The sequence below is a fragment of the Ictidomys tridecemlineatus genome, chromosome 7 (genome assembly GCF_052094955.1).
Source record: "Ictidomys tridecemlineatus isolate mIctTri1 chromosome 7, mIctTri1.hap1, whole genome shotgun sequence".
In the NCBI taxonomy this organism is placed as follows: domain Eukaryota; kingdom Metazoa; phylum Chordata; class Mammalia; order Rodentia; family Sciuridae; genus Ictidomys; species Ictidomys tridecemlineatus.
The window spans coordinates 173332510-173345131 of NC_135483.1; the positions used below are offsets into that span (position 1 = coordinate 173332510).

The following is a 12622-nucleotide window of genomic DNA, read 5'->3' on the forward strand; positions in this document are numbered from 1 at the left end:
GTAAACTCTCATTAAAAGGTAGTTATTATTAAAAAACATCAATTTTTTTTACTGGTTATCTTCAGGAAAATTTAAATTTTCATTTAATGCCCAGTGAAATTGCATTAGAAGTAGCCACAAATTTCTGTGAAAAGCTATGACTCAGGAAATATGTGCCAGTGTCCTGAACTTGGGGCGAACTAGTATGTGACTTGGGCAAGTCATAAACTTTTGGGTTTTTTATTTAGTCATTTTTCCATTTCTCCCTGTTATGGTTATAAATTCTTCTAATTTGTTATGAAGATATATGTGGCATTATACATTTCTGAGATATCTAGGAGCTGTTGCTTTGCAAAACAAAGTTGTCCAGTTACTATTAGTTTAATTTTCATGTTGATGATATTAAATTTAAAAATATTGCAATCCCAGCCAGTCCCTTCTACCCCCATCAGAATTCATATTGAGAGAAACATAAAAACTGAATTGAAAACATTTTCAGAATGAGATTTTGTTTGTCTTGTAGGCATTTTGTTCCCAACATCACCTTTGGTCACCCTGTGGTAGAAAGCCTCCGAAAGCAGCTAGGCCAGGACCCTTTCTTTGGTAAGTGTTATGTCATCTGATGTTGGATTATGTTGTTCAGATCAAAGAAAAGGGGATGATTGATTTTTTAGCTTCCAATTTATCCTGTACCTGTCCCCCTTTCCCTCCAGCCCTTCTTCCTGTGTTGGGGCTTCACTGGCCTGACTTTAGTAGCAAGCCAAACTCTTTCCTGCCTCAGGGCCTTGGCATTTGCTAATCTCTGCTTAGAAAGCTCTTCACTTGGTTGAATGCCTCATCTTTGGGCCTCAGATCATTTGTCATTTTGTCAGAGAGGCCTTTCTTAGCACCTGTGGTAAATTAACCTTTATACATTTACTACCATGTTGATTTTCTTATAACTTCTTCTGGTCTGAGATTACTTTAACCAGACTATGAGCCCATGAGGGCAGAGATTGAATCTACTTCATTTACTGTGGTTTTCCTAAAGAAGCATAGATACATGATTAGGACTCAGTATAATTGACTGAATTTATGAGTCAGTTGACTCATAGATGGCCTAGAAGCCATTTATTTCATGCAAATTGAAGATTCTGAATTTTCTGAAATTACTTTTTTAATCAACTTATGGTACCACAAATGCTCATTTTTTTATGAATTCAAATCATTTTTGTTGCTATGAGAGGTGGATAAAATAAATAGCATTATTTGCTCCCATTTTATGGTAGCCAGAATTTTCTGCTTTTGGCTTTCTTGTGTGGATTTTAAAAACACTTTTTTACTGTTTTCTCCTTTTCTCTTCATTTTTTTGGGTTCCTAGGGTCATGTGTTGTTACTGTCTATATATTCTCCTGTTATTGACTTTCCTCTTTCCAGTTCTTGCTACTACCATATGCCCTCTGTTTTTCCTTCTTAGCTGTTTGCTGATAAGCTTGCTAATTAATCACTATAGAGTTTGGTCTAAAATAAAGATGAATGAACTCTGTACATCTTAATGTTTAGGTCTTGTGATCTTTGTTTTTTATATTAAGCATTTTTTTGTTGTTGTTGTTGTTTAATTCTTGGATCTTGACTATTGGGTGATTGTTACATGAATGTATTTTAGGAACTAGATCACAGGTTGTATGTGCAACTTCTTAAGTTCTTAACTGTTCATGCTTAGTTTTGAGTACAAATAAGCAGCTGAGAAGAATTGATTAGAAATCTGTGCTTGTTATTGTCTGAATCAATGGACTCCCAAGTGTGGTATCGGGACCCATGGAAATCCTTAAGATCTTTTCAGGTTATCTGTGAGATCAAAACTATTTTCATAATATGTGATACTTTCTGTACTGATAGTGCAAAAGCAATGGTGACTTAATTTGCTGGTGGCTTAACCCAAATCAGTGGAGGGGTATTGAATTATACCAGTAGTAACTTCATGCTTCTTTGCTGTGTGTTTTCAATAAGTATCCTTGGTGAGACAGTACAGATTATTGATTTTAATAACTTTTACCCCTGAGCACATGTCTTTTTGTGTGGCAGAATAGGAAATACATATAAAGTAGTGGTTGCATACTCAATTATGATGGTTTTCTTAAGGAAAACCACTTCTGCCATAGTTTGAGTTATGATCTGAACTAGGTGCATTTTTCATGAATATTATGATATTTTCTTTAAAATTCATAAGGTGAACTTGTCCTTAAAAAAATACCTTGTCAGTTTTATAGCCACTGATAGAGCTTGGATAGAAAATTAGAATATTAGAAAACTTGTTTCTTACTCCTCTGAGCTTGACAGTTTCCAAGTGCAGATGCTCCTTATTTACAATAGGGCTATGTGTCACTCAGGGTGTTGTAAAGGTAAAAGTATCTTAAGTTGAAAATGGATTTACTACACCTCACCTATCTAACAGTTGTAGCATTTATACTATAATAAAAGTTATGTTACTGTGGTCTCTTTCAAAATATCTTATTGTATTTACTCTTCTTGGATAATGTGAGATGATATTTAAAGGAAGCACTTTGTGGCTTTTCTTTGGCATATTTGAATTGCTGGTATCACTACTCTTGCACTTTGGTCCATTAAATAAAATATGGGTTACTTGAGCACAGGCACTGTGATACTGTACAAATCATCACCAAGACAGTTACTAAGTGCCTAATAATGGGCATATAGTGTGTGCAGTGTGGATACACTGGACAGAGAAATGATTCACAGAGCAGGATGGTGTGAGTTATGTGATTTTAAAACTTGAGAATTGTTTACTTATAGAAGTTTCTATTTAATAAGTTTTAGACTACAGTTAACTAGAAAACCTCAGAAATGAAGCTGCAGAAAGTAAGGCCATGGATAAGGAGTATCTACTCAGTTTATTAATTTTTTAAATAAAGTAATAAGTAGATACTTTAAAATGTATTAGTTTGAATTTCTAATACATTTCATATCTATAAATCTAGCCCATATTGGGCTGGAGTTGTCCCTTAGCGGTCTAGCGCTCGCTTAGTACGCACGGGGCCCTGGATTTGATCCTTAGCACCGCATAAAACTAAATGAATGGAATAAAGATATTGTGCCCAACTACAACTAAAAGAAGAAAGAAAAAAGTCCAACCCATATCAACATAGGTTTTTAGGAGTCTTCAGTATTTTTTAAGAATACAAAGGAAGCCTGGTGGTTGAAAGTTTGAATACTGCCAGTCTTATATTCTTTATAGGCAGATTCACTGAACTATGATTCCCTGAACTTGTGGAGATTCTCCAGTGAGAGATGCTAATGGTTACTGTGTGCTAGAGATTCAGTAAGGTTGACTAATCAGTCTGGTAATTTAAGGAATGAGTAAACTAGTTATTTTAAGCTGGATTGAATTTTCCTTGTTTGTAATAGCAAAGAATAAGACACAACAGAGGAATACATTTTTAAAAATTTTTACCTATTAAAATATGTTCTAATTTAGTTACTTTTGCTCATTTAGAAATAGCAGACTTTAATTTAATCTTGGCTTCATTAGTTAAGTCATGTGCTCTTTTTCTAACATTTTTTCCAGAGCTTTATTGAACTTTTATTTGAACTAACTCTTAGTTAAGTTCTGGAATATTAGAATTTTTTACTTAAATATTAGAAATGTACTTTCTCTAGCAAACAAAATAAAAGAACTCTCCTCACTACCACCTGTCATTCTTCACAAGCTTGTTTCTTGATCAGCCTCTTTTAAGCTGCCTCCCCCCTTCTCATAAGCCACATTGTTTTTTTTAAGGCTAGTTCTCTTAAGAAGGCCATGACCGTGCTATAGAATGAGGTTGAATATCAGACTTCTGGTCAACTTTAAATCTGTTCTGGCCCATAATCTTCTGCCACTGAGTTAACAGCAGTTCTGTTATTTACTCACGCCCAAATCCTTGGTACCATCTCAACTTTTCTTTTGTCTACTACATGTAAATCCATTGTGACCTTTTGTTGCCTGTACCTTCAGAACACACCCAGAATCCTCAATTGCCGCCATCTTCCTTCCTCACCTGGGTTATGTCCATCTGGCCTCCTTGGTTGGACCTTGTTGCTTAACATAAAATCCTGTGGTATTTTTCACTTCTTGTTTCGAATAAAACCTGAGGGCCTGCCCAGCTCTGTGCTGTATTTCCTCACTGCATTCCTTTCTCTGACTTCATCTTCTCATCCCTGGACAACCTTGATCCCAGACACACTTTCTTTATTTAACTGCCAACTTTGTTTATATTTTACTTATTTTATTGGTTTTCTCTGCTGCTAAAAAATGTAATCACCATGATAGTAGAGAAACAGCCACTAATACCCTGTTTTCTGCCATTCCTACGGCCTAGAATAGTTAATGGTGCAGGAAATGTTTATTAAGTTTGTTGAAAGAATAAATGGAATCACAAAATTTAGCTCTCTAAGAGAAAGCAAGGCTGCACAGATAGTGTGACTTGTTTGTGTTTCTGGAGTGGCACTCATGTACAGCAGCATGTGCTTTGGAATTTTTTTCTTTTTTTTTTCTGCAAATGAATTTGACCAAACCTGTCTTCAGGATAAAGGGAAACTACCTTGAAGTATAGCTGTTTAGTCTCTGTCATGCCAGGAGAGTTTACATTCAAAATGGCAAAGACTACAGACTGATTTCAACTGTATGAGTCAGGTATTTTCTTTCCAATAATATTTAAAAGCTGTGTCTTTTCTTTCTAGACATGCACATGATGGTGTCCAAGCCAGAACAGTGGGTAAAGCCAATGGCTGTAGCAGGAGCCAATCAATACACCTTTCATCTAGAGGCCACTGAGAACCCAGGGGCTTTGATTAAAGACATCCGGGAAAATGGGATGAAGGTAAGAAGTTATTGATGGTAATGTTTTATACTATTCCCTTTCAGGATTTGGCAGATTTGATGGAAAGCAAGCAGTGGCAGGTAAAGAAGACTTGATGTAAGCACCTGCTTCAGCTGTAAAGTAGGATTTTAAGAATGAGACTTGTTTATCAGATAGGATTTACATATGCCACTAATGTTTTATGAAAATTACTGCTGTGTAGAACCATTTACTTTTGACAGCCACAAATGAATTAATCTATGTATTCCATTTATTATTCTTTTTTTAAAAAAATGGTATTTATACTGTGCCCAATATGCATATTAAGTAAATATGCAATAATAAGTAAAATAATTGTTAGTGTGATGTAGCAATTTTTTCTCTGTTACAGGTTGGCCTTGCCATCAAACCAGGAACTACAGTTGAGTATTTGGCACCATGGGCTAATCAAATAGATATGGCCTTGGTTATGACAGTGGAACCTGGGTTTGGAGGGCAGAAATTCATGGAAGATATGATGCCAAAGGTAAAAAAAATATTTGATTCTGGGATGAGAATTTTATTGTGTGTGTTCTTTCACTAAACATATATTGAAAGACTTGTCTATTAAGTCATCCTATCACAGGGAAAAGAGACGTTGGTGCCTCCAGATTGTTGTAATACAGGATGACAAATACTGAAGTAGATTTAAGTTTTAAAATCAGAGCTGATGTATCCCTATAGTGAAGTTTTCTTTCAAAGCTGTCCTCTAACCTTTAGATCCCTTGAAAGTTTTCTTTGAATATAGAGGGTTTGTCTTTATCTTGTTTACATGTCTATAAAAACATGGCAAATTGAATGCCATTTGGTAAATAGAACAAAACCCACTCTGATAAAGCTTAATTTGTTTCAGTACATTAAAGAACAAGTGTGCCCAGTATGTTTTGATACAGTTATTTGGAGATTTGGAGTTATAATGGCTAGTATAACTATTTGATTTTGTTTGGTTTTCCCCCCATATCCACTTTAGGAGTCACTTATTTCTTCATGTATATCTAGGTTCATTGGTTGAGGACCCAGTTCCCATCTTTGGATATAGAGGTCGATGGTGGAGTAGGTCCTGACACTGTCCATAAATGTGCAGAGGTGAGACTGCTCCTTGACTGTTACTAGACCAATTTCTTGTCAGATAAAATTTGTAAGACACTGTCTTATGGGCCAAAGAGATTTCCCCTACATTTCCTAAGTTGACTTTGTTCCTTAGGAAAGTATTTTTCTCTTTCTTTTTGTTTGTTTAAATGTAGAATTAAGAAACTAAAGACCAATAAGTGAATTTTCAAAGTGACGAATTGTTAAATAAAGTAAAGTTTGGTTATATCAGTAATGCTAAAGAAAGTTCTTTGTAGAAAAGAATATATTGAATACTAGCCCTTTGGAAGACCATTAAGTTCTTAGGACTAAGAAATTTTTCTAAGACAGGGAAAGAAAAGGGAAAAAATAGAGATATTTAATTTTCATAGTTATTATGTTAATTTTTAGAACTTAGATATATTTGTAATCTGTTCCTTGTTAAAACAGACTAGGACCATTTTGACAAAGATCTAGGCCTGGTCCACATTTGGTCCTCTACATAGAGGTGAAGTGTTCTAGTTTTGTTTTATCTAGATAACCAGCCTGCTTAGTTGGGCCTCACCTTCATGAGAGAATGGCATCCCTTCTGTAGCACTGTAGGTAGTAAATGCTTGTGAGGCCTACTCTTATCCAGTAGTATTGTGTATCTACACTTCTAGATTCTCCTACAGTAGCCACTGTAGCAGATTTTGTTTGGTTTTTCCCCCAATGCTTGATACATACCTATCAAGTTTTGACCCTTGTGGAATTGCTTTGTATTAACTGTTTGCTGTTATGCTATTCCTGCTCAAATGAAGAGACATACTAAGTGGGGACCCTATAAAACTTATTTCTGTGAGGAATGTTATAGAGATGTGATGTTTTGTCATAAAGTGATAGTGTAACACTGGAGAAATGTTCCTCAGCTTGTAGTTCTCCCCCTCCTCCCCTTTCTAGCAAGGAATTACATAACACATTGAATTTTCGTTCTCATGTCACATCCTGGGAAGTTCAGAACTAAATTTGGAGGCACCGTACTTTGTTTTTTAAAATGTATTTTTATTTCTTTGCTTTTGCATCTCAAACCATCATTTTGAAAACCTTTTCTAGATTATTAAAACCATTCTGGAATGTTAGGGTAGAAATATTTCTGACACAAAGTGAGAAATCATTTAGATTCAGTGTTGCTGATGTCATATGGATAATTTTAACATTTTCATGGTAATTGTCCTTTCAGAATTTCCCAAAATTCATATAAATAATTCAAAGATTGTTTCTAGTATCTCTGGGGGCATTGGTATATATTGAGGAAGAAGCCTTAATAGAATTTTAGATTAAAGGATTGAAAATTTTATCTATTAGCAAAGACAATTGTGTAACTTATTAAGAATTGATTTAACAAAAAAGTTCAGTGATTTCTTAAGATACATTTAAAAATAAATTTACATTCACATTTAAAAAAATAATTTTACATTCTTTTGAATATCATAACTTCTTACATCATTGAACTAGAAGTTCATCTGAAAGTGGATTTTGGACCAAGTGCTGGGGTAGGCAATGGAGAATTCTGTTGTAGGTTCTTCTGCTTCTTCATTTAAGGCATAACCTAAGTGTTTACTTCTTCCAGGCAGGAGCTAACATGATTGTGTCTGGCAGTGCCATTATGAGGAGTGAAGACCCCAGATCTGTGATCAACTTACTAAGAAATGTTTGCTCAGAAGCTGCTCAAAAACGGTCTCTTGATCGATGAAATCATAAGGAATCCAGAGTTTGTGTTCATGAAACCTTCTTTTTACTGGAAAACAGGAATATTGACTACCAAATCATACAAGGTTGAGGCAGTGCTGCTTTTCTGAGCAATTATTCATTCCAGTGATTAAAATCTATTGTGCAGAATGTTCTAAGAGGTTAGAAATTGATGTATACAACATTCTTTAGTGATCCAATTTAAAGGTTAGTGTGGTTAAAAAACTGTTTCTAATAGAATTGATTTTTATAAAGAGTGAAAATATGGGTTGTCTTAAGGTTACAAAAAAGAAATGTATCATAAGGCCTAAGGTGGATAGACATTAGCTACTATGAAAAATTTTTTTCCATATTTTTAAAAATAACATTCTATTGTTTCCCAGCTGTTTTCCAAAAGCAAAGGAAGCCCTTACATTTTTCCTTTGTTTTTCCTGTTTCACGTCATTTGTGATTTGTTTATATGATTGATAATATGAGTAGTGTGGAGCTAAAAAATACAAGCTTAGGCAGGATGGCATACTGTGGTCTTGGATCTGAACATTTATTTTTCACTTATCACCTTAGATTTCATTAATCAAAAACTGTAAAGGCAATGTCTTAATGAAACCCAGGGGTTCTAAAATGCAAGCATAGATTTTTATTGAGATGTTTTCTTTGTGATTCTTTCCTATTCCTGGTTTTCTTAACCTCATTCAGCATTCATAAGGACATTAAATAATGCTTTTGTATTAGCTCTCCATAGATAAAAAGTAAAGCTTTGGGTATTCATTGAGTTGAATTCTGACTCTGCCATTCTAGCTGTTTGATCTCAGCAAATCACCCAACCTTTTCACACTTCTGATTTCATTTGTATGTTGACTATAATAACCACCAAGCAGAGTTGAGTTGAAGATTAAAAGAGATAATTGTTGATATATAGAAAGCTTCTAGTACTATTTTCAGAATTTAGAGGATGCTCAGCACAAAATAGTAGATAGCAATGTAAGTTTATGGGAACATGGTTATAAAGTAACTTTTGTATAATCTTATTAAACCTATGAGTTACTCCTACAAATGGCAGGACAGGTATTTTGTTCTGTTTAAAAAATGAAATTAAAGCTCTGTGATAGGCTAGTATCATGGAAAGATCCAGTATGACGTTGTATTTCTGATCTGTTCAATCCCCCTGCCACACCCTGCCCCAAGAACCTTTGGGAAATAGATTAGGTAAAAGAAGCTTCTTTTTCTTAATTGTCTCATTTCCAGTCAGTCTTTACTGTATTAGTTCAGATGACTGATAATAATGTGGGTTTATAGATCTTTACCCCAGGGATATATATTTTATTCTAAGAAAGACCAAGTAGGCCAAGAGATGATGTGGTAGTGTTAATCCATAAACTCGGTATTTATAACTGTTCCCAGTTATACAGAGATTAGTAGGTATCAGCTACTTTATTCTTCTAAATATTCTCAGTGTAATAATTATGGCACAAAATAATAGGATCAGTATCATAAAATTTCTTGATGCTGCTGGGAGTTCTGAGAAATGAGTTTCAAAAAATAAGAATATTGATAATCTATCCATGTAATAGAACTTACTTAGGCTTTTTTCCTATACAAGGTAAAAGTTGTACTTTGCCTTAGGAGAAGTTTGTGCCATAAATAGGTAGTATTTAATCAAATCATACAACGCAAGGCATATAGAAATAACTTTAATTAAAAAACTTACATAGAAGATTATAATATCAGACAAGACAAAGATTTGAATTTTTTTTGCCAGGACAACTTGTATGTCAGGCTTTTTTTTTTTTTCTCTTTAAGAATAAATACAGTGAAACTACAAGAAGTTTTGTCAGTATTGAATTTGAATTTTATCCCCTTTTATAGGGACCAGTATAATTTCCATTCCTAAACAAAAACTTTGTGTCAAATTTCATAGTCTAGGCCAAATAGTCAGGATTTCAGTTAGATGAGTGTTATAACTTGAATAACCATTTTACATGACCAAGTGACTCATACAAATTGTCCTCATATTTCACATAGGAAAAAATATAGTAGAATAGCCTCAAAATGTGCAATCTCAGTATCAAATATTGAAGTATTGGCGTCTGAGAAGTTCTAATTCGAAATCTAGGATGCAAGTCAGAATAGACATTTGACTAGGCTATGACAAAGAAGGATCAAATTAGTTAGAAATATAACAGTATTTCTAGACTAGAATTAAACCATTGTTTAAATTTTATAATGAAGGATTTTCCTGTTTATTGCACATTTTAAGTTGGTGTTTTCAAAGATGTATAATTTTAAAGTGCACCCATATATAACTAATTTGCTTGTCTCAATTCTGTTAGGAGTAACAGAAAGTAGCCTGCTGTCAGTCCAACAGATATCATTGATTTTAAATAAATTGAGTATTTTATTATCTGGGATAAGAATTTCCATAAATAACTTCTTTTTGTTAAACATGTTAAAAAACAAAAATAACTCCCTCTCCATAGCCAAGACTTTAAAAAAAAATTTTTTTTTTTTTTAAATCAGAGGAAACACGTGCTTTATATTTATTGCAGCTTACATTTCATAGGGCAAGTTGGTACATGCAGTTTAAAGTGGAGTGGGTCACTGCCAGTGTAATTTGAAAACCCCGCGCGTGCGCGCACATTCTATATGTATATTTGTATATTAATATATTTTGAGGCAATTTTAGTGAATTACCATGTGAATAGGAAAGAAAATAGCTCTCATTTAATGTAAGGGTGAGTGTGTATGTTTGTGATGTTAAAAATTAGCCAATAATGTCATTTGACATCAAATTGCAGCAGTTAATATCTTGGTGCTTGTAATTTATAAGATAAACACAGATGCCTAGCATTTGTCTATAGGTGAAAAGCTAGCTACTTCTGTGGTTCAAGAAGGTAAAGAAACAATCTTGCCTGTTCCCCATAAACAGCATGAAAGGTAAATACATGCAGTACATTCTGTTATTCTGGAAGTATGACCAGAGGTGGATGGGAGATCCAGAACAGGGCTATTTTTTTTCCCCTCCTGACTTCCCTTCAGTTACATCATTTTCTTCACCTGTTGCCTGTCACCTATTTTTTTTAACATTAGTAATTCCTAGACCAAAGGCTTTATACTCTTCTGTTCCACCTAGCTGTTTTTTGGGGTGGCCATTCTCTGGTGCGCTGGTACAGAGGACTTCAGCATGGAAAGCTGTGCTTGACACCTCAGTCTGATTGTTTTTATCCTCGTGGCATAATAAAGCTGCTGTATCTTCATCCTTCAGTGGAAAAGACCGTCGTTCCCACCACAAAGACTAAAAGGGAAAACATTTTCAGTTAAGTTTCAAATAATTTGTTTAAGTTCATGTGTCAAGTAACATGTAAATGTCAAATATATACTAACTTATTCTTTTAGCAAATGTGCAAATTTCGACCTAAATATCTCTCAAAGTGGAATGTACTGAAAATGTAATGACTTTGGGGCATTGTTTCACTTTGCTTCTGTCGTCAAGAGGAAATGGCTGTCACAGGGGACTGGTCTTCATTTTCAGCCTAAAGAGGATTTTAGGAAAACCCCTTTCAAAGTGCTTTTAAGTTTAATTTATTTCTCCAATATCTTCATTTCCATCCCACTGTTATTAAGATACCTACTGACTTTTTTTCCCCTGAGTTATATAGTCTCCACTCTCCATTCTAGATATGGTTCTTCCTTTTCAACACCTATTTATTTATGAAGAAAGTGCACAAATGGATGCAGTGTTAGAAAGCACTCCCCTTAAGGTAGGAACTGGATCTATGGGGAGACAAGTAAAAACTGTAAGAGGAGGAAGAGAAATAGCAGTTAACATTTACTATGGCAGGTGCTATTCTCCATTAGTCATATTTATTTTGTAATGAAAACATCTGCATTACCTAACAAGTAGGTAGGTGGAAGTTGCTAATGACAGAAGAGAAAAAAAAGGGATTATAGTTAGTGGTGGACTACAGTGTTGCAATACAGATCTGATTCTTATTATTCTAGAATGAACTATGCTGAATTCAATATGTAGTGATGAAACAATTTACAATAAGCAATTTCTACATACACAAAAGTTAAGAGGCAATTAAAGTCATACTTACTGTGATTTCTTGATTTTCATTTAAGGGTGAGCCATGTGCATAGAGATCATGGTGCTCTGAAGGAAGATCAGGAGGACTTTCAGCAGCACATTGCTGACCGCTACTGAAGTCATTAGGGCATTCTTTCAAAAGAAAGTCCTGTCCTTCAACATTTTTACTGTAAGCCCTAGCAAGAGAATATTAATTTCTTGAGATCTTAACATTTTATGAGCCAAAGGTATCACTAAGTTAAACACAGTATCTTTGCTTTACATAGTGCCACCCAAAAGATTTTAAAAATTCATCTGTTACCTTTCTGGTGCTATTATTTTCCTATTTAAAACGCTTAAATATTTAGGCAAATCATATTTACATATTTATTAAATATTTAGCCAACTTATAATAACAGGTTTTATTACTTGGTTTTCTTTCTTTTTTTTTTTTTTTTTTTTCCGAAAGACAAGAAACAGCAATTGCTTGATCCTTATAGTCTTTGAGTTCTCAGGGTATTCTATGATTATTATAATGTCATCCATGAAATGTCTCAGTTCATCTTTCCCTCTGTATTTCTGGAAAGTTATACCTTTGGAATGTGAGAAAGGATGAGAATTCCATAATGTCATCTATATTAGGAGAACTCTGAACACGGATTTATAGCAAGCCTGGATATCTTGAGAAAGGTATTTTAATAGTATTAATTAAATGAGAGATGCCCTTTCACTGAAGTGACTGCTATATTTAACATGATCTTGTTTTTATGAGTTTGGGATATATTAAAAATAATCAATGTAAATATAAAACACTAGGGGTTCTTTCAAATACATAATTATTAATTATGTTTATTATTTATTTTCCCTTCCCCAAAGGTTAGTCTGTGTTTTTTAAAAGTATTTTAGA

The 12622-nt window shown here is 34.1% G+C and overlaps 2 protein-coding genes across 13 annotated transcripts in view; one reads left to right on the plus strand and one right to left on the minus strand.

Annotated features, from left to right (window-relative positions):
• The window catches only part of Rpe (ribulose-5-phosphate-3-epimerase), an 89557-nt gene that overhangs the window by 6546 nt on the left and 70389 nt on the right, over positions 1-12622 (plus strand). For 5 of the 7 annotated variants that reach the window (XM_013365608.4, XM_005341161.5, XM_078017959.1 and 2 more), the window contains 5 exons: positions 503-582; positions 4696-4835; positions 5206-5340; positions 5853-5939; positions 7531-12405. In XM_013365608.4, the coding sequence (XP_013221062.1) occupies positions 503-582; positions 4696-4835; positions 5206-5340; positions 5853-5939; positions 7531-7653 (565 nt within the window). In that variant the 3' untranslated portion in view covers positions 7654-12405. The remainder of the gene's footprint in view (positions 1-502; positions 583-4695; positions 4836-5205; positions 5341-5852; positions 5940-7530; positions 12406-12622) is intronic. The other 2 variants (XM_021720762.3, XM_021720761.3) reach the window with 2 other exon arrangements.
• Positions 6942-12622, minus strand: part of Kansl1l (KAT8 regulatory NSL complex subunit 1 like) — a 141880-nt gene continuing 136199 nt past the window's right edge. For all 6 annotated transcript variants that reach the window (XM_078017956.1, XM_078017955.1, XM_078017957.1 and 3 more), the window contains 2 exons: positions 11747-11912; positions 6942-10941 (listed from right to left, as the gene is read on the minus strand). In XM_078017956.1, coding sequence (XP_077874082.1) covers positions 10714-10941; positions 11747-11912 — 394 coding nt within the window. In that variant the 3' untranslated portion in view covers positions 6942-10713. The remainder of the gene's footprint in view (positions 10942-11746; positions 11913-12622) is intronic.